The following is a 20879-nucleotide window of genomic DNA, read 5'->3' as shown; positions in this document are numbered from 1 at the left end:
TTAAAATGGATGTTGAAGAAATGTGGTGTGAATGCGTGGTCTGGGTTTATCTGACTTGGCACAGGTGTGGTGGCACGGTCTTATAAACTTCGCAGAAGTTTTTGACTGACCGAGCCCAAGATTAACTCTGGTCCACGGAGTTATTTGCTTTGCTATAACAGCGTTGAGGGCTTTGGTTAATTTGGTGATGAACCTTCGGGTTCGGTAAGCCATCTAGTTAGTTATAAGAGCTCTTTCACATTTACCAGGTGGTATCCAATGTGTTGGTTATTTTTGCCATTTCTGAATTATTATTCTGAATTTTTATATTAACTTTCAAGAATCTAATTGCTGTATAAGAACCTCTTCGCTTATGTACGAACAAGGTCCCACTTAAACTCTTTGGCTTCATTTGTAGTGTGTCTTTTAATAATTGATTTCCCTTTATTAATGTACAAAAAAAGAGTCTGTAAATGTAAGAGTTACGGTATTTTATCTTGAATTGACGATATACAGAATGGTCTAGAGGAATCTGAACATTTTGAAATAAAAATAACTCGAGTAATTTATAACTTATCTATTTAACAAAATGAAGATGACAAAACATTTTATAGACACAGACGTCTTTTTAAAAATGATATCGCAATGATGACTTCCATCCTTCAGTATGCATTGTTTTACTCTGTAACAAAAGTCCCCCGTTACTTGAAGACGGCCGTCTTCTGGGCTGTAGTGCCGTGTAGTCTCGAGGCTTTTCTGCCAGACTACACGGTGCTACAACCCACAAGACGGCCATCTTCAAACTGATCGCCGTGAGAACCTCAAATACCACTTCCCCATTACTCCCTGTGCATCTCCACTGCTTGAATTCTGTGATTGTCCTTGGGTGACTGACGTAAACCTTGCAAGTCGACATGTAGGCCACTGAATATCCCTGTTCATTGGTGTAGTCAGCTGTTAAAACTCTTTAACATTATTCCACCACTATTTTAACATCAGTAATGGCCGTGTTTCTGCACACAACACAGTTAAGACGTGGGTCGAGAACGTCCATGAAACACGCTCTCTTTGGAGTGTGAAGTCAACTGGTAAAATGGCTTCCGTTATTACGCATAAACAAACGAACAGCTGCGCGCGCAATCTATACCCGGCTTTAGAAGTCCACATCGACTGACGAGCGAACACGCAAATGATTTGAGGAATACACTAATGACTGTCGCCAAATTGAAGCGATACTGGCTGTGGAGAGAGAGAGAGTAAGTAATGGGGAATTTGATTTCTACAGTACTACAATATATGCAGAAGGATGGAAACTCTCACGCTACTTTGGTTTTAAACTATTTTTTTACTGATTCATCATCTTTCGGGAGTAGGGGGTCTGTATCTGGTTTTGGTTTGTTGTTACCAATTAAATAGACTCTCAGAATTACGAAACCGACGATAGTTAGTATTACTAGAACGGTTATAATAATGAAGAGCATCACGTAGACATTTATCCCGCCATTGCCTTTAGATTCGTCTAAGTCATCTGAAGGTACAGGTTTGTGGCTCAGGTTTTCACATCTGACCTGCAAGCAGACACAATCGTGTAAATAATTTTTGGCATAGCGCTAACTTATTTTATTGTACTGAAGTATCCTAATTCCATTAGAGCTTTATATGACGCAAAACACCTGCATGCATGAAATTAATATGCACATACAGAACAACAGACAAAATTATATTTTTTTGTACACTTAAATCTTTACGTTTTTTACGTAGTAAACCAGGACGAGAACACAAAAGACTGACATGAATAATTATTCCTAAATTTAATCTCCTCTTAATTCATCCCTGAACATAATTCGTACTTATTATTGTCATTCACAAATACGTGAACATTTTTAGAGCGTTTAATCATTATTAATAATCACGGAGTTAAGTCCACTTGGCTTTAAATCTGATTTTACACGACAAACATGCACGTGAACATACACACACAAATTATTATTTATTTTATTTAGTGTTCTGTATAACGACAGGTCCATATGAACAGGATCCTTCCATCCTTTTCTCGGACTGGGACCTGTTCATATACGTTCTTGGCAGATGATCCAGAAGTGGTTTGCCATTGCCTTCTTCTGTGTGTGAATGGAGTAATTGTTGGGATGCCACGGAGGAAAACTCCGTGTTGCCTAGACCACGGCCTTGCCCAACACAAGTTATAAATTCGGGCACCATCAATAAATGCATGAAAATTCATTAGGCTAACTTTAACTCACCGTGATAACGCTGTCGGTGACCCATCCCACGAAAGTCTTCATGTTGGTTGCCGCTCCTTCCCCACATGTACCGACTGTTATGTTGTAATAGCAATCTTCAAGCTGTTTGTACATGCTGACACAAATGGAAAAAAAAAGTACGGGTTATTTGAGATTCGACGTTTTCGTGGCGTTGATAATCATGATATTCTTGGATTTAGGTGCCATGTTGCCTACAGTCCACAGATCAGGAGAAAATCTCTGCTAGGAATTTGATATACGCGCATGCGCGAGATTTCGCGATGAGTGACGACCCATCCTAAAAGCATTCGTTCCTCAACCACTGAACGAACAACAGACGACAGGCTTTCACGTGTTCTGATGGGTTCAGCTTTAAGATTACCTCACAGAGGCACAGCGATTTAATCTAGAATATTATCAGAACACATTAGAGGTGCGCTCACTACACGCTACTCTTAATGGCTTGATGTTTTCAGTCTGTGTAGTAGCGTAAAACTCTGACGTATCACACTTCCCACCAATAGCAGCCCTCTAGTACACCAGGCAGTAAACATCCCCCCCGCACCGACCAGAAACGACTCCCCCTGCAGGGTTTTTCTCGTGATCTGTGGACAGTAGTTGGTTTGTCAGCCCTGAAGATGGAGATAGTATGTATCACCGAAATTCTGACGTCAGCTGAGGTTAAGAATGAGAAGAGCTATACCTCCACTCCTCCGAAGCACCCACGTGGCATACAGTGGGACAACTTTACTTGTTATATTGTGTTTTTAATCGAAATTTGTAACGTAAATTAAGGCATTATTAAGGAATTATGTAATGTGCACTTACTTGCATACGGATTTGCTTCGTTCGTTCCCTGTCCAGTCATCTGGGTGAATACAAGTTTCGTACTCCTTACGCAGGTCGTAGTAACAAGGCGAATAGTTCATGAATTCTGTCAAGACGCGAGAATAGGAACGTAATTAATAAGCTTATTTACTGTTTACGTAAAATTAGACATTAAACACGTACATTATGTTACTTGACGGAATCTGTTTTTCTTTTGTTTCAAAACATTTTCATTCCCTACAAATTTACTGCATGATTAATTATAAGTTATTTTAAAAACAGGTGAAATGAATTTATTTTTGGAGGGTGGGGGGTTTAAAATGACTTTTAAAGAGCATTGTCATGGTTATGGCACATTATTTCAGAAAAGTATTTTAATCCATATTGCTTTTCATTTATTGAGATAAATTAATGTCGTGTGTATCTCCCGAACCTGATCGTGGGCAGATTGTTCAAGTTAAAAAGAGAAAACAGAATTAAACAATTTTATTTTAAATATACCTTTCTGAAAATCACCCTCTTCGCAGATATTCTTATGCAGTCGTCTGACACTGTTTATAAGTGATTTGTAAATGTCTTCTCCGCCCGGGACTCTGCACGTTTTAATGTAGTTGTTCATAGTGTCCAAGTTTTGAGCTACGTCTCTACAAGGCAAAGAAGTTATCATTAAAATATTTTTTTAAAATTTCCACAGTTGATGTTAGAGAACTTAAAAACCACAATATTTAAAATAAACGTGTTATAATAAAATTTTACACTCGTATTTTAAACTCAAAGTAAAATACGAAGGTAATTTTCTTCTTCAAATCTTTCATTTCCTTAGATATGAATATCAGAAATCATCATGGGTACGTATGAATTTTAATTTAAGTCTGAATTTGTTTGTACTAAATCCACTGTCCGTGTCGAATCGCCTACGGATGAAACCATGAATCCGAGACGTATAAAATGCAATTTTCTGTATTTCTCCTTTGAGAGATCATTTACAGTAATAATCACAGATTTTGAAATCTGTGATTATTTCATCACACGTAACCCTGTCTCAAAATTAGTGACAGACAGAACAAGACCATATTTGAAACTGGCCCCCTCCATAATTTCTGGCACGATACGAAGAAAGCTTTTTATGAAACGAAAATAAAAAGTTATGAGATTGGAGATCAAGAACTCAAATTTTCTCTTGTTTTGTAAATCTATCTAACAAAATTTTAACTTCTTATGCATTTTATGGAATCTTATGGACGAAATGTTAAAACTGTCTGAAAATGACGAATGAGCGAGATTCATGAGGAAGCTCTCTTTTAAGATTTCACTTCACTCGTGACTCGTCAAGACCGGACGAAATAATTGGCTCCGAAACTGACTTCAAGAATTCAATTTTTTGATATGAAAAATTCTTAATTAAATAAGATACAGAGTATTATTTTTTTTTTACATGGACGTACTTGCAAAGGTATTTCATGTTTTTCAGTTTTGTCAGGGTTACGACATTTTCAGGATTTATTTCTTGCATTTTGGAAAAGTAGGAGAGAAGTTTTTCTTCATCACAATCTTCTAGTGCTGAGTTGCTTTCCATATCACCACGCTTGGGCGATCGAAAACCAGGAAGTACTCTCCCCGTTTCTGAATGTGGATCGTCTGATTCTGCAGCCATTTTATCTGTACCATCATATAATTGTACTGGCCCAGCCAAACTCACACCTGTGGAAACAAGCCTAACTTTATAACACGCACAAAATCATATAAAAGAAACATACCATTCGGGCAGATCATAAATTACTAATGGAACACACACCTATTGAATCCGACCATAACCTTCATAACCTCTTTGTCTCCACATTTTTCAAGGACTCACAAACTATTCAACCCACATCTCTTTTGAAAATATTTAAATTACCTGACACAAATATTTTTCTCGGTATTATTCACATTATTTTTCCTAGAAATTGCTTTAATGCCAAGATATAGCGTAAACTTAACGAACTTCAGGCTGTCACATTAAGACTCGGATGAATAAAGTTTAATTTCCCGCTCATTTTTAAAATAAAAATATTGTATTTGGACTTGTGTTTTGTGCTTTTATTATTATTATTTAGTGTTCTGTCTGACGACAGGTCCATATGAACAGGATCCTTCCATCCTCTTCTCGGACTGGGACCTGTTCATATACGTTCTTGGCAGATGATCCAGAAGTGGTTTGCCATTGCCTTCTTCTGTGTGTGAATGGAGTAATTGTTGGGATGCCACGGAGGAAAACTCCGTGTTGCCTAGACCACGGCCTTGCCCAACACAAGTTATAAATTCGAACCCGAGACCCCAGGATTACAAGGCCAGCGTTCTAACCGCTAGACCACGGTGGCTATTGTGTTTTGTGTAACGTTCTGAAATCTTTTGCATAGTGACCCTGACTACAAATACATTTTTTTTCTTTAAATGTTTGTCAATTTAAGTTTTGTAAACCGAAAGGTGAAACATTTGTCATGCCCTTTTGTCAACCTCATTTCAGAACTTTACGTATGAGATAATATAATTTGACGAATGGGATATCCATGGTTTCATTTCTAAAATTCTTTTAATACTTTTCATTTTAATTTATGACACTTGAATTACGTTTAGAAATTAGAAGACTCTTTCCTGTAGTTGCTTTAGCAGTGACAATCGTGCCAACACACACCCACAATATTTCTGTTTGAACTAATGTGCATAATATTTTACTTACAGATTTGAGACAGTATGTACATCCATATAAGTGCACTGTAAATGGAGCTGTAAATAGACGACATTTTGGTATCGCTGATTTTTGTATAAAGAGTGCTGAAAGCCTTGTTTATTTTAAACTTTTCGTACACAACTGTCTGTTGCGTAGCAATTACTTCAGTTGTTATTGTAACAACAGCGTGTTTAGTAATGCGTTGTTGTCATGTTTATATGGAATTAATTTTACATCAGTGCTCTGAACACTTCAGTATGAATAAAAAAAATTATTATTTACAATTTGTATTTATCGAACTATTACAATAGACTCCCGATTAACAAACGTGATGGTATATATTGTAGACCTAGAACGAATTTTTACTTACAAAATATAGGCATTATTAATATGTTTTATGTCTTTTTAGCCCCCCCCCCCCACTCAGTTTCCAGAAATATGTCCGAAACAATTTGACGTGATGTTAGCCAATAAGTAATTAAGAATTCGTATTTCTGGGTCGGATTGTTAGCAGTTGCGTAAAAGGAAGCCAGCCTGTTGCTTCGAGCTGCAAAGCGCATGCGCCAATTACATTTCTGCACAATTCACAGCACGTGGGTGTGTGTGTGTGGTAGTCCTGGGTGAATGAGTAGGGTGGGGGGTGAGCTTCAACTCAGTGTACGGTACGCGATCAAGTGGCGCTGTTTGTAGCTGCTACCGGTTCGTAATCTTTCTTGTGTATAAAACAAATCCGTGATATCGTTTGTGTAAGATGAGTGTTTATTAAAGCTTTGCGAGAGTCACCTCGCATTGATATATTTGCCCTTGTCAAGAGACGAATCTCGGCTTTCATTGGTGCTACTTTCTGATTCGCCATCGGAGGTTAGTACATTAGTTTGAACACTGTGCTTGTAATCAAGAGTGTGACATTGTTAATAAATCAACAGTATCAGACATGAAAAAGTGGGAACGTTAATATTTATCGCTTTAGATTTTTGTTTGTTTGTATCGAGTTGTGCGTGCTTTGACTTTGGAAGTAATTTGATGCGCGCCATTTTAAATACAGCGTCTGTCATGGCCATTTCTACTGCTACACGGAAGGTCCGTATTAATTTATTATCAGCGTGATGAGATTTCAGCGATTATTAAGTTTGTGACTTTACAGTGACGTGGATGAATTCTAGTGGGATTTTATGTGCGAACTTCGACATGTAATATTATTTCTACTGGGAACTGGACAACCGTGTACAAGAGAAACATTTATTGTAGAGAGATTTAAAATCATTTTCCACTGATACATCGCTGCTACAAGGTAAGATTAAAATAATTGTTCTTTTGCCATTGGTTACTTGGAAGGGTTCTAATATACTAAACGCACAATCCTGCGTGAAGATTCCCACGCTTGCAATTCATATGTGAAGATTCCCACGCTTGCAATTCGTGTGTGGAGGTTCCCACGCTAACAATGGATCTGCAAGTTAGGTTATGTAAAGTGGTGTATAATATTACCCAAATTTTCAAAAGTAAAAGTATTCTGTGTTCTTCTTTAATCTGTTGTTCCTTTGTTTATTTATATAAAAAATACCACGTCAACCCTGAGACCTTCATGTTTCAGTATACTTAGCAATATCGATATGTATGCGATTTACGTAGCATACAATTAGATAATGCAAGGAATATGAAATTGTCGAAGGAACAAAGAAAGTGTTAGGCAGTGAGAAAGTATAGAGGACAGTTATATCTCCTTCAACCCCTATCTCCCATAGATCCCGCCTGAGATTATCCTCCCATCTACGTCTAGGTCTACCCAGCAGTCTCTTTCCCCCAGGCTTAGCAACCAATACCCGGTGCACACCTCTTGTTTGTGGTAAGGCCTGTGTGTATGAAGTCAGATGGGACAATTGTGGCGCTGAACCATCGGACTATTATATATTAATCTATGGAAATGATTATCGCCCAGAGACGGGACATTTTCTGTGCGTCAGGGAATTTTGTCATCCGTAACAGGTTAGGGATTGTTGGTGATATTATAACGCGTACAATAAAGGTTAAGTTTTTCGTGAGTTTTTTTTTTTTTGTCGAAATGGACATCACCAACAGAGGATAAAGGTGATGGTACAAAGGGGGGGAAGCTTTTATGAGGAATTAGAGCGTGAATTCGATCAGTAACGCAAACACCACATGAATATTTTGTTGGAACATGTCAGCTGTGGAGGGGGGGAAGGCGATTTACAAACTGACAACTGGAAACTATAGTCGAAATCAAATTAATAAGTGGGTTTGGAGTTGTGTGAATTTTGACACGTCGTGAAATACGGAACGTGCATAAATTAGCGCGCGGTTTTGTGTAATTATTTATTTATAACACGTACAGAAACTATTGCGCGACAGAACAGTCACACGACATTAATGAAATAAAGGCGATTTCCATAAACTAAACCATTACATACGTCAGCATAGGCGCATAGTGAATTTAGCGAATCTAGTAACCTCTGTCCACGCCTTCTACAAGCACGACGCACTTAATATCTACGTATGTGTTCTGTATTATAATGTGTATACATATTTTTGGGGCACTCTGTATGCATGTGCGTATGTATGTATATATGTAACGTCAGTGACGTCTGTCATTGCATCCCGGTTTCCTTCCACCATCCACTTACATGAGCCGCCTACTTGCTACAATTTAACACGTGTCCGTGCCATTTTATGTTCTTTGTTTCCGTATCAACCGGAATAGAATTTTGTAAACCTATTTCTCGCTGATCTCGTGGTTCGCGAGATTTTTTCTCTCGCCTTAGTACTCTTGCTGATTATCCACTGCCAAAGTTGTTTTGATGTAATGTCATGCCCCTGAATAATATAAGACGTCATCGTGCTTTCTTATTTCCTTATATATGTGTGTTTTGTTTTTCTTGCAACTCTTTTATTCATTATTTATGATCATAATTGCACGTAGCCGCGAATTGTTGTCATTAATTCCTCAGGCGCGTCTTCTGACTTCATTTTTTTTTTCCATCTCCGCATTGTTTCGTGTGTCGTCCGCATGAGGTCAGTAGTGTCCACGTTACTCGACTGTCGAATAACTTGCCTTTGTTCAATTTAACCTCACTTCCGTGCTACGTAGCCCACTTAGATTTTCCTCGTCATATTTTCTAGATTTCCATGATCTGCAGAAGAGAACATCTAAAAGACCTAGGCGTAGACAGGTAAGATAATGTTAGAATTGGTCTTACGAGGTCGAAGGGCGAGATCTGAAAATTCGGTTCAGGATTGAATCACCCGTGTCCTATTGTGAACACGGTAATGAACGTCCGGGTTTCATAAAAGGCGGGAAATTTATAGGTTAGTTGAGCGACTGTTAGCTTTTCAAGGAGTCTACTGCGCGTAGTTCCTGGTAGGTTAGGTTAATATAAGGTAATATGATAATATTAGTTAATACACTTCTTACCATGTTACAAATATTATCGAGAAACTTTAATTTTGACTAGTGGGACGCCTTTGTTAACATTGATAAAACATTTCCAGACAATAAAAAACCTAATGTCGTCTACTGTTGAAAAATAAAACCAGACCAGTGTAACTTTTGATGGAAACATAACAAAATCAACGTACTTTTACCAAATTGAAATAATAATATCGCGGGAGTGAAAATTATGCCAACAATTAGACCAAAACGGACCTGTACAAAAAATCCCATTGTTATGTCACAGCCTGTATCAACAACAGCCCAGCCATTAGAATTCGGAAGAGTGTTTCGTAGAAACGTGTCACATTGTTGGAAAGGTAACTAGTTATGTTTATGCCCGAGGTCGAAGGTTTCTGGCGACAGTGCAACGCGTTTAATGACTCACTTTTCTTGGACATTATTCATTGTCCAGGAGTTATTAATATTACAGCGTTTCTAATTTGGTCTAGTGGTTTTAATGACACTATAATGCTTTTGTGTTTAGTTAAGCTGCCATCATCTCGTCCTTGAGATCACAACCGTAATAATATTTCACGCAGAGAAGGTATTGATCTAATAATCAAATCTTCCTTCAATTCATATCCAGATGTGAGTCGGAATCCGACTCCGACCTCGATATAAAATCTTAAGAACAATTTCTATACCGCGTGAGTTGCAGGCGGCCTAACGCTTAGGGAGATTCAACGACGCGTAGAGCCACACGGTGTGGGAATAAAGCTTTGTAACATTGGCTCCGATACTTTAAGAACACGAACTGTCTACAAATGAACCGATTTCTGCAATAACAATTAGACTATATTTAAATATAGGTTATAACTCTAAAAAGTAGGCTGATGATTCTCTGTTAAGTCTCTTGTCTCGTTGAAGATCTAGATAGAAATTGACAAATTTAGTTAAAGTAGTCTGTGTCGTAAAATATAATAAAGTTACGTCTTTTTTGAGATGAATGTTCAAGAAATTGAATTTAACGCATTTCTCGACTGTCACTTTCCATTAAATCCGGTTGTCACGAGTAAATGAATGGCTCAGTCAACAAAACACTTACGCCCACTGGACTCGACAAACTTTATTTACACGAGTCTGCCAGATCGTATCCTTAGGATCTCACAAGAGAGGCACCCAATTCGAATCTTGACTCCGTTACCGGCTAAGTTGCTTAATTGCGTGCTTCAAGGTCACACAAGAACCACACCCTCCCCCTCCTTCCCCGCGGCTCTAATTCAGCAATACAGCTTTGCTACGCTGCAAGCTCCGAGCTGTCTTCACTCGCTCTGGCTCCGGTGTTGGTATTCAATTATACGACTGTTTCTAGTACCGTATTTGAAATGTGACGTATGTGACAATATTTTTTAGGGGTGGGAATTATAAATGCTATTAAAGACACAGAACTTATGTTACACTCTAAATATCCACATTCGTGATTTAATATTTATCTTAATATTTGATGAGGAGTATAAATATTGAAGATCCTGTTGATGAAATTTCCTCCACCTCCTGTTACGTCGTCCTCCTAGGTAAAAATGTTTTAACACCCTCGTCTCAGAAACTGTAATCTCTTTAAAGAGGTAATTAGTCTATCCTGATTAATGAGTGCAGCTTGCCAGGTCGTGGACTGAAAACTTCGTGGGTCATGGATGTTTTCATCACCGTTGATAGCTGTTATTATCCATTTTGTTAATGAAACTCCTAAGAGACTTGAAGTGTTTTCCGCCGCTTACGAGCAATTCGAAACGAAAATAACATTTTAAGATAGACTTTTATGTATTTTTACCTTAGGAGAATTTAAAAAAAGATATTACACTTTGTCTGGTGTCCCTAGGGCTACAAAATCTTGTATAGCTCGCATATGTTTATGCATTATTAACAACAAAACGACACGTGACATCAAGTATGGTTCATATCGTAGTGGATGGACACACAAATGCAAACATGCCGAACGATAAGTCCTAATTACTACGTGGACAAGAGTCTCTAAGGAGTCCTTAGAAAGCCAAGAAATTCTGAACCCAAAAGTTTATCAGCGTTATAGAATCATCGAATTTAAGAATCCAGTCCGTACCGCGAAGAAAACACAACACTTCACCACTACAAAGATCGAAAATCATATTTTAAGAATCCAGGCCGTACCGCGAAGAAAACACCACACTTCACCATTACAAAGATCGAAAATCATATTTTAAGAATTCAGACCGTACCGCGAAGAAAACACCACACTTCACCATTACAAAGATCGAAAATCATATTTTAAGAATCCAGTCCGTACCGCGAAGAAAACACAACACTTCACCATTACAAAGATCAACTGGTTAACGCTGTTTAAGGAAATAATCGCTGTTTACAGACAGAATAATACGAAACTCATAAATATAAAATGAGGAGTTGCTGATTTTTGAAGCAGGTGGTACATATACTCTGTAGCTTCGAAAAATATGTGTAATGAATTGGAAAGGGTGTGGAAGGAAGAGGAAATGGCCTAATTTGAGGAACTAGTTGGCATTTTTCGTGGAAAATCTGAGAAAATTTAAAGGAAAAATGTCTCGGGACCGAGGATTGAACCCGCGACCTCCCGTAAAGGAAGCGAGAATGCTAACGACTTTAATGAACATGATGATTGATCTTCTGGTACCACAAAGGAAGGGCGAATTTCTTTACTGGTGTGTTCGGACTCCAGGCATTTTCCAGCTCGGTGTAATGATAACTAAGTTATCCCTTGTCTGTGCTGTAGGGAGTCCCTGTCTGTATTGTATAATAATCGTTTGTTTGTCACTAAGCTGCACAGACGTGGAAGGGATCACACAGGACGCACAGAATCATAACACGCGTAAAGTTTGACCTCACTCTGACATCCTGACTCGCGTTGTCAGGGATTTGTCTCCGGATTGCAGATTACGTCAGTACCAGAAGCGATTAACGCGTATTAAATTATCGGGTTCTTATCCAATTGTCTCATTTGCTTTTATAATTTTATCTTGTCCGTTTTGCGATGTGATGATTTCTGTTCCAGGAATTTTCATATATTTGCGTACGAAATATATAAATAATAATAATAATAATAATAATTCTTCAGAATTATGACCATAAGATACACAGTTTTTAAGCTCACCTTTGCCTTTCAAAATTCTCTTATACGTGGTTCGCTTGTCGAGGTTTTCTTCGCCACATAAATTCATATTTCATTGCCTGATTTGGCACTTTATTGGAGATGGGGGTACAGTACCTCTCTATTGAACTATTTCCTGGAAAATAACGAAAACCTCACTCTAGCAGCCTAATATGTAAACATAGATTATAATATCGGAAAAATTCGGCAATGTTCGTTCTTTTCCGTATGGCTGTTCTGCCTTGGAGGAACAGAGAACCAAATTAACCGTGCAGCGAGTATAGCAAAGAAAAATTCAGAAGCTGTAAGAAAATACTAGCAAGAAAGTAAGTCTTGAAGTAAATACAGAGAAAATTAAGTACGTCAGATTGAACGACGATATTATGTTATAAATGTGACTGAGAAACCCTTAGAAAATATATGACAGATTTAAAATATATTGGGGAGGTACGACAAGGAATGAAAATTGCATTTCCGAGGAAATTAAAAGTTAATTGAACTCCGGGAAAATTTCTGTGGAGTTTCGTCGAGGGAAAAGTCGAACCCAGCGGGCAGCAGCGAGATCGTTCTTTCAGTTCTCAATGATCGTGATAAGCACGCGAATTTTAGGTGATTCAAATGTCGCGAGCGTAATCATACAAAAATCATTTTTCGTTTGTTTTGCTTCTCGTATTTAACGACGCTTTCTCAAATGCCTAATTTTTATTCCTTGGAGCCCAGTGACCACTGGCGTTTAATAATAACTAACCGTTCGTTTTCCCCACAGTTTCATCCCTTATTTGTTTTAGAAAAGGGTTAAGAGGAGATTATCTCTCATCTAAGAGGGTTGAAGTAACAGACGGCCTAAGATGAATGACGTCACAATTCTTATTTATTGTAAGATAATATTAAAATGAGGATGAAATGGGCGTATTTTAAATTAATTGTGGACTAATTATAAACCCAGGGAACTGAAAATAAATGGCGCTGCTGAAGAGAAGAGTGGTGGCCGATCGGTTTTCGTCGATACAAAGGTCAGAGTGACAATGTCGTCTGTTTCCGCTTGCATCGGCGAGGCCGAGTGGAGTCTGTGGTTTCATATCGGTTTCCTGTTCCAGTGATACGGGTAGTAGCTCGTGTCAGGACCCTCGAGGGACGTCAGACATCAAACGAACTTTTCGAAAGCACGTTCCATATTACCAGCGTTGAATTTTCATGTGAAGATATTACTTAGAAAATGCAGGTTTTGCCTTCGCCAGGTCAAGGTCGTACATAGACGCTGGAACATTTGCTGCGAAAAAAATTATTAAATTTTCAAATCTCGCGTAATCGTTGATTAAACACTGGAAATTCTTTGTACTTGATAAGAAGTGCTTCATTTAATACAAATCATAGCAAACAGAATCCTTTCCGTCGCACACGTGGTAAAAAAATGAAAGGTGTATTTGGCAAAATAAGAAAAATTACGTTGATTTTACCGTCTGTATGAAATTAGAACATGCGTGTTATTAGCAGCCTCCAGTGACGTAACGTCAATACGAAATTTAATAAAAATCCATTCTTGTGTTCTCGAGTTATGTGATGCAACAAGTGATTAGTTGGGCCACTGACAGATGACAGCACTGTCTCCTCAGCTAAAACACTTAAGATAGAGACGGGCAAAACACACCCATAGGTAAAGCATAATAAACACCTAAAAATTAAATTACATTTGTTTCGAGACTAGTCAAGTTGAGGGTCCGAGATGAATTTTTTTTTGGGGGGGGAGAGAGAGGAAGGACTCGGAGATAAAACTGCGATAGTGATATTTTGTCTGTCAGGATCTTACTGAGTCATCGGGGACTGAACCTGGGTATTCATTGTGAGAAGGTGAAGGCTTGCCCAAATTCTTTCTGAATTTTTTACTATATTACATGTGAAATCATGAAAAACAAAGCATAATCTGTTACGTGTGGGAGAAACAGCAATGTCTGATTCTGTTTATATAACCACGTGTGTAGAACGAGATTGTTTTAAATTTCTTGTTTGTGTCTGACTCGGTGGTCAGAATGTATGGTCCTCATAACCCGTGCCAAAGAGAATGCCAGCCCAGGATAAGAGAAATTTAGAGACACCTGAATTCAAGGCGTGGCACACGGCCAATTCCTTACAGAATGAAAATGACGTGTTTCGAAATTCGTAGTCATATTACTACTTATAGGGGTGTAATTTTAAAAGTTTCATTTAAGGCTCTGAAATGATTGTCTTGAAATCTTGAGTTAATGACATTCGAAATAAATACCTCGCGTACTAAAGAAAATATTCTGCAATTTATAAATAGCTTTTAATCTACAGGCAACTGATAAATTAACATATTATTTCATATGATTCTCATTATTTCCTTAAACAGCGTTAAAAAATTAGATTTCTGTAATGGTGAAGTGTAGTGTTTTCTTCGCGGTACGGACTGAATACTTAAATAATATTCAGACGAGCTTCGGCTTCGAAGGGTAAACGAGTTGATCTTTGTAATGGTGAAATGTGGTGTTTTCTTCGCGGTACGGACTGAATTCTTAAATAGCGTTTAGACGGTCTTCGGATATACTCGACCAAGGTTTTCCGTGGTTTTCCTCGGTACTAGAGCAAATGCTGAGTTGGTACCCAAATCCCACGTTGCTCTGCATGCCTCCCATGCAGCCCTCTCAGAGTAATATCAAAATTCCGCTCTATAGTAGCCCCCCCCCCCCAAATTAACGTAAATTATTCCTAACGCCACCCCCAAGGCCAATATCAAAATTCAAAATTAACGCAAAGACCCGAATCAACTCCCCCACTACCCTATCTCCTACCCCATCCTGTCTCCTAAATCCCTTGTCCTCACTAAACTTATTCATACCAGAAGGACGAGCGGGCACTGCCTGGGAACCTTCGTAGCCCACAACCAACTTTATACCCCTCCCCCATTTATAACAGTAGTGCCTATCGCTACTACCCCCACTTTCTCTCTTCGTATATAAAGGGTTAAGATAATTATATGCAAATGTTTTACCGAGATGCCCGAGTACGTACAGGTAAGAAGATTTCTGTCTTCTGGGTTATTGCGCTGTGTAGTCTGGTCGATGTTAACCTGAAAAAAAAAAATAACGTTTCAGAGGTCACACTGCCTCCGTCATCAGGGCGATGAATATGCCAATAGGGTGTGAGGAGTTGGATTTTATAGGCAGGGAAGTGAAAGGTGTAGCCTGCCCCGAGCCAATGGGAGCAGGTATGGGAGTGGACCAATGGTAGCACGTGGGCGAGGGTGGGAGAGGGAGAGAAAGGTGAGTGTAGTTGTATGGATAAAGGCCCTGAAAAGGGCCGAGTTAGTGGTCTGGTTGGTTCTGGCGGCGCACTCTTGCTCGTTCTCGGAGTCCTCGGAGTGTGTGGATCAGAGGCTTCCAGGACCGGCTCAGGTGAAGTCCATCTTCCCTGTTAAAGTTATCAGGATGAAGTTCGATCTCGATGGCTTCCCTGATTAACCGGTCCATGTAGCCGGTTTTTGAGGAGAGGATAGCAGTGTCCTCTAGCTGTATCTTGTGCTCCAAGTTGAAGCGGTGTTCAGCAACCGCAGATTTCTCGGGCTGCCCGAGCCGGATGTGGCGTTCGTGCTCCTTGATCCTGGCCTCAACGGAACGGCCTGTCTGGCCGATGTAGACTTTTCCGCACTCGCAGGGAACTCTGTATACGCCAGGCGTCTTCAGTCCTAGGTCGTCCTTTACCGGCCGGAGAAAACTGGGAATTTTCTTTGGCGGAAGACCAACAGACTTGATGTCGTGCCTGGCCAGCAACCTGCTTATGCGGTTGAAGGTCGTCCCGACGTAGGGCAGGAAGGCAACCGAGGCTGGTTTTTCAGTAGATTAATATAGATAGATTAATAGATAGATAGATATATTAATAGATAGATAGATAGATTAATAGATAAATTAGATAGATTAGTAGGTTAACATCGACCAGACTACACAGCGCAATAACCCAGAAGACAGAAATCTTCATATTCACCGCTGTGAGAACCTCAAGTCTTACGTACAGGTAGGCTGTGAGTAATGAATGTTTGTGACTGAAACAGTTTCGTCGAATTTCGACGTGTTTGACACAACGTCTGTTTTATTCTAGTTTCAATATCTTTTTGCCCTGTCAGCCTCAGAAATGATTGTCACTGATTTCGTTTGAAAATGCGACAGATAAATGTTACAAAATGACAGGTTGTTACGCTGAAGAAATATGACAACTGAGACAATCTTTTTTTTCCCAATATATCGAGCAGTTGAATAGAGTCTTTGATGAGATTTAAGGTTCTCATGGCGACTAGTGTGTTGTGCCGAGTGATCTGGTAGAAATTATCTGACGTTTTAGAGGTGCTTACCGCCTCAATTATAGGGGCGATTTCGGTCAGATTCTACCAGACCGCAGTTGAGTTGAAGGTCATTTTTCCCACGTGCTTGTAGCTTGATCTCAACAGAAATTATCGTGTTAACCAAAGTCTTGAGAGAGTAGATCTTCGATCTCATCCACAATCACAAATCGTCGACTGAAATAATAATTTAAGAAACAGTTCCGTCGCGTTCGTCAGGATTTGATTTTTTATCTTTGGTAATATCTTCTCTGACGTCAATGTTATACGGGTGGTTGGATATTTCCATGTAACCTTGGTAACCATGATAACCAAAGCAACCATGGTACCCGTTACCATGGTAACGAATGTAGCCTGTGGGATTTTCTGTCCGCGTGTCAGTTATTGTCATCAACTCTTCAATAAAGTGGTTTGTGACAATAATTTTTGTTGATATTCAAAGTATAAAAATTGAATGAAAATGTTACCAGTGGTTAAATAAGTTGGTACGCGCAGATAAGCGACTAAAGTTACGTGGTGAAGTCGATAGTCGAATTTCTTTTTAAACATTTGGTTTCGAACGAGCCTAAAATGCGAAGATATCTGTCAGGATGCTGTAACGAAGAAATACGGAACTACAACTTCGTACATTTCAAATATCCCTCAGACGCTGGGCAGTTGCCAACATAATGTAAACAATTTTCTCAAATGAACTCAAGACACTTCAATTCAGAGGTAGAAATCCTGGTTTTTCATAGAAGATAGTTGCCTGAACATGTGAATTACAGATTGATGTCAGGTTACACATCAGTTAACTGAATGGGACGGAGAAGATGACAGTTGCTTATCTAGTCGAGACATTCCCCGCGTTATTCGTCTTATTTCGAAAGATTCATTGCTGTGTTTACAAGCGACTGCCTCTGGATTTTGTCTTGACCTAGATTAATGGGGGTCCACACCCAAAGAATTTGTCAGAGTCGGAAGGGGTGTGGATCGTGAGGGCTCTGCAGTTTCCCCCCCCCCCTCCCCAAACGTTACCCCTTGCAGACAGTTGCCCGCGACTCTTATTCTACGCAACGTATATGCGTGGTAATAGACTTATGTAAAAGCCTATTTTTTTTTAAAATAAATTGTAAAATTATCTCTTTATCACGTGTAATCAAGACGCGAGTTGTGTGGTTTTAATAAATCTCAAAATTTGTTGGGTGCTGCTATGGGACGTTTTGACATGGAAGGAAAAAGTCCCGGCATGTGTGTGAGGGGTGTCATCGTGTGTCCCCATGTGGCAGAATACCACGGAGGGCTTTACAGAGGGGATCCATGCCTCAGCGCCCGGGGGCACCACCTGTATCAGCTAACTGAGCGGTCAAATTCAGAGTTCTTTAAGCCTGTTTCGCATTGTAGAGACAGGAAAGGAAATTATCGATAGAATGTTAACATTGAGATTTGGGGGGGGGGGGTAGAGGCAATCCATGCGTCTGACTACAAGTCGAATTTAAAATAAATAATAGAATTCGTTTATGTTAATGCAAAAATTAAAAATTGTAAATGTATTTCAGTACAACAAAGAAATTTTGTAAAACAGAAGCTTTAGAGCCTTAGGGCACGTATGGACAAAACGTTACTCAATTTCGAGCTCTTTATTTCACGTTTAATTTAAATTAATTGTAAAAACATTGCCAAAGTCGCTCTGTTACTGACAAACTTTGACATACGTTATCTACACTATTTTAACAAAGGACGTGGGGTTATGTTAATGTCTCTCGTGCTGAAAGTATTTCAGATAACTGTTCGCTATGTACTTTTCAAACGCCTGAAACAATTGACTGCGAAAATACGTAAAACGCCATAAAAAAACCCTAAAGCTCCAAAAATTAGTCACATTTTTGCAGGTGTTTTGAATTAATGCCTCTATTATCTTTGACTAAAAAAAGAGAGAGATTTTAGGATGTTTCGGAGATCTCAGGGGGACTCTTGTGGATAGTTACAAACGTTCGTCAGAAAGGTTGGTAACAACTTACAAGACCACATGATTTCACAACCCAGATCATCATCATCGAAGTCTGGAAAAAGGTCTCCATGAGTGATGATAATTTATTTAAATCTTGAAAATAAACTTCAGTCCATCTGTCAGCGGCTGTGAGAAGCATCTGCAGATGAAATTTTGAGTTACACCGCAAAATACGCGACATATCTAATTCACTAAGTCATACTTAATATATGTTTTAATATTATTCTAATATTTATGCCAAGATGTTCAAACTTCTGCCTTCCATTTAGGATTTCGACTAATTTTTATATATATTTCTCATTTTAAATTTGTATGCGGAATATTACGAAAATTTTAAAGTTTTTGGCAGGTTTCCATTCAAATATTATTTTTTAATTCTACATTAAAATTTTTATTACCTTGTGTTGTCTTTCTTTTGTGTCGACGACTTTAATTTCTCCAGACCTGATTTCCTGATATTTCCGTGGTTACTCTCATTGTAACCAACGCAAAATTCTGTTGTCGTCTATTGATCTCACATATCGCGACTGTAGTGTATCTATCAGCTTCTGGTTATTATTAGTTTTGGTACTAATAGATGTTGTAATCAAAGGCTTTTTTATTCCCTTCAGCTCAGTGGAGCGAAGTCCGTTGCATTGCCTATGTGCGCCCGTCACCCTGTCCATAGAGAGCTTATCCAGCGAAAGTAAGCTTCATCGACATGTCCTGGCGAATGGCGATGCGGATTACGCATGTCCTTAAAGGACTGAGTGTCGCTTTGCAACTGTCTTACGAGACGGAATACGATAATCGGGCACGCGGTACAGATCAGTCACTTTATGGTGGCTGTTGGCCTGCGCAAGAGGGGAAGGGAGATAGAAATAGTGGGGGGAAGTAGACTAACCTAACCTACGACGCTGGCAGTAGGAGGAGGCTTATAGGCAGCGTAGCTGAAGGCGTGACCAAAGAAATGACGAATTTTTTATTAAAGTAACACACTACCCTTATACACGCATGATTTTTAATTATGTTCACACCAGAAGTCTGATTGTAATTGAATTATTTCTGTTTTAAAATTTGTTCGATAACCTGGTTCATATGCACTTCGGTCCTAATTTGACTCAAATCTTGAAGTAAATTCTGTTATATACTTAGACATTTTATTTTAACATTAGGGGCGTATGGCTACTCGCAAAAATTGCTTCCAGACGACATTTGACATAAGCAGGCTTACGTATTTGAGTAATGTGTAAAAATTATTACAGCCGATAGGAAAGACACGTGTTTCGAGTCACATGAGTCAGGTAGATTTCGGTGGAATGAAAATAAAATTTAAATAAACCTTTTGTATTCTTGACGTGAAACTAAATTAAACTTTTTCCTACCTTGAATGTCCCACGTAGGGCCCAGGTAGTTCATCCTTACTGTTCTTGGATCTAATGTGTTTGCTGGGATGGCTGCCGTTTTAATTAAACAGCGTTTCAAGTACATATATATATATACATATATATATATATATTACATGCGTATTACACATATAGTCCTTTACAGCTCAAATTCCAACTAGAGTGTGTCAGAGAGAAGTAAGTGAACAGATGGGCACTTGGCGAGCTTTCAGGTTATCACGGAGACAAGTATGGATTTTTCTGATCTCCTTGGACGTTAAGTGGAAACTGACAGACGTTTCGGAGGTGCTTAATGCTTCCATCATCAGGGAGGTCTGAAGTGCCGGGGAAACATTCATAATGGGAACCAAATTTAAATCATCTTTTGTTTATGTCAGCGTTACTGGCATTGTTTTGATTTTCGAAGTTGTTTTGGTACAGTTCCTTTTTATATTTAGATCTTAACGTGAAAGTAAGTGTTCCACGTGTGTGATTATACAATTTAAGGTACTTATTTTTTTGGGACCATTTTCAATACGTATTGTACACGATAATGAACCTTAAGGTTTTCTCGAAGACCGGAGAAGATTTGTACACCAGCTGAGCGATTTCTCAAGAGCTCTGCTCCATATAGTTAAAAGAAATTTCTCATTTCAGCGGTATAATTTATGTCTGTATGAAGTTTAATTTATCGCGTCTACCGTCTTGTAAATTGTGGGGAATTTACAGAATCAGAGGAAAGGATCTGTAATGATTTGAAACGCAATATTGTCTCGACGCAATTCAAATCTGTTTCGCTTTTATCGTAATAAATGGTCTCGGCACTTGTTTAAGTCAGAGGCTGACTTAAG

At 38.8% G+C, this 20879-nt stretch overlaps 1 protein-coding gene across 1 annotated transcript; it reads right to left on the bottom strand.

The window, feature by feature from the left end:
• Positions 1 to 541: 541 nt before the first annotated feature.
• Positions 542 to 5900, bottom strand: LOC110835257 (uncharacterized). The gene is made up of 6 exons (XM_022075289.1): positions 5788 to 5900; positions 4514 to 4769; positions 3570 to 3712; positions 3069 to 3174; positions 2241 to 2355; positions 542 to 1547 (listed from the first exon to the last, which is right to left on the bottom strand). The coding sequence occupies exons 1-6, from the start codon at positions 5849 to 5851 to the stop codon at positions 1317 to 1319; spliced, it is 915 nt and encodes a 304-aa protein (XP_021930981.1). The 5' UTR covers positions 5852 to 5900; the 3' UTR covers positions 542 to 1316.
• Positions 5901 to 20879: the final 14979 nt, after the last annotated feature.

This window comes from Zootermopsis nevadensis, unplaced genomic scaffold (genome assembly GCF_977971745.1).
Source record: "Zootermopsis nevadensis isolate Lab colony 2312 unplaced genomic scaffold, Znev_1.0 Znev_ptg000031l, whole genome shotgun sequence".
Lineage (NCBI taxonomy): Eukaryota > Metazoa > Arthropoda > Insecta > Blattodea > Termopsidae > Zootermopsis > Zootermopsis nevadensis.
Note: the sequence above shows the minus strand (reverse complement) of the source record. Positions and strands in the feature narration are given on the sequence as shown.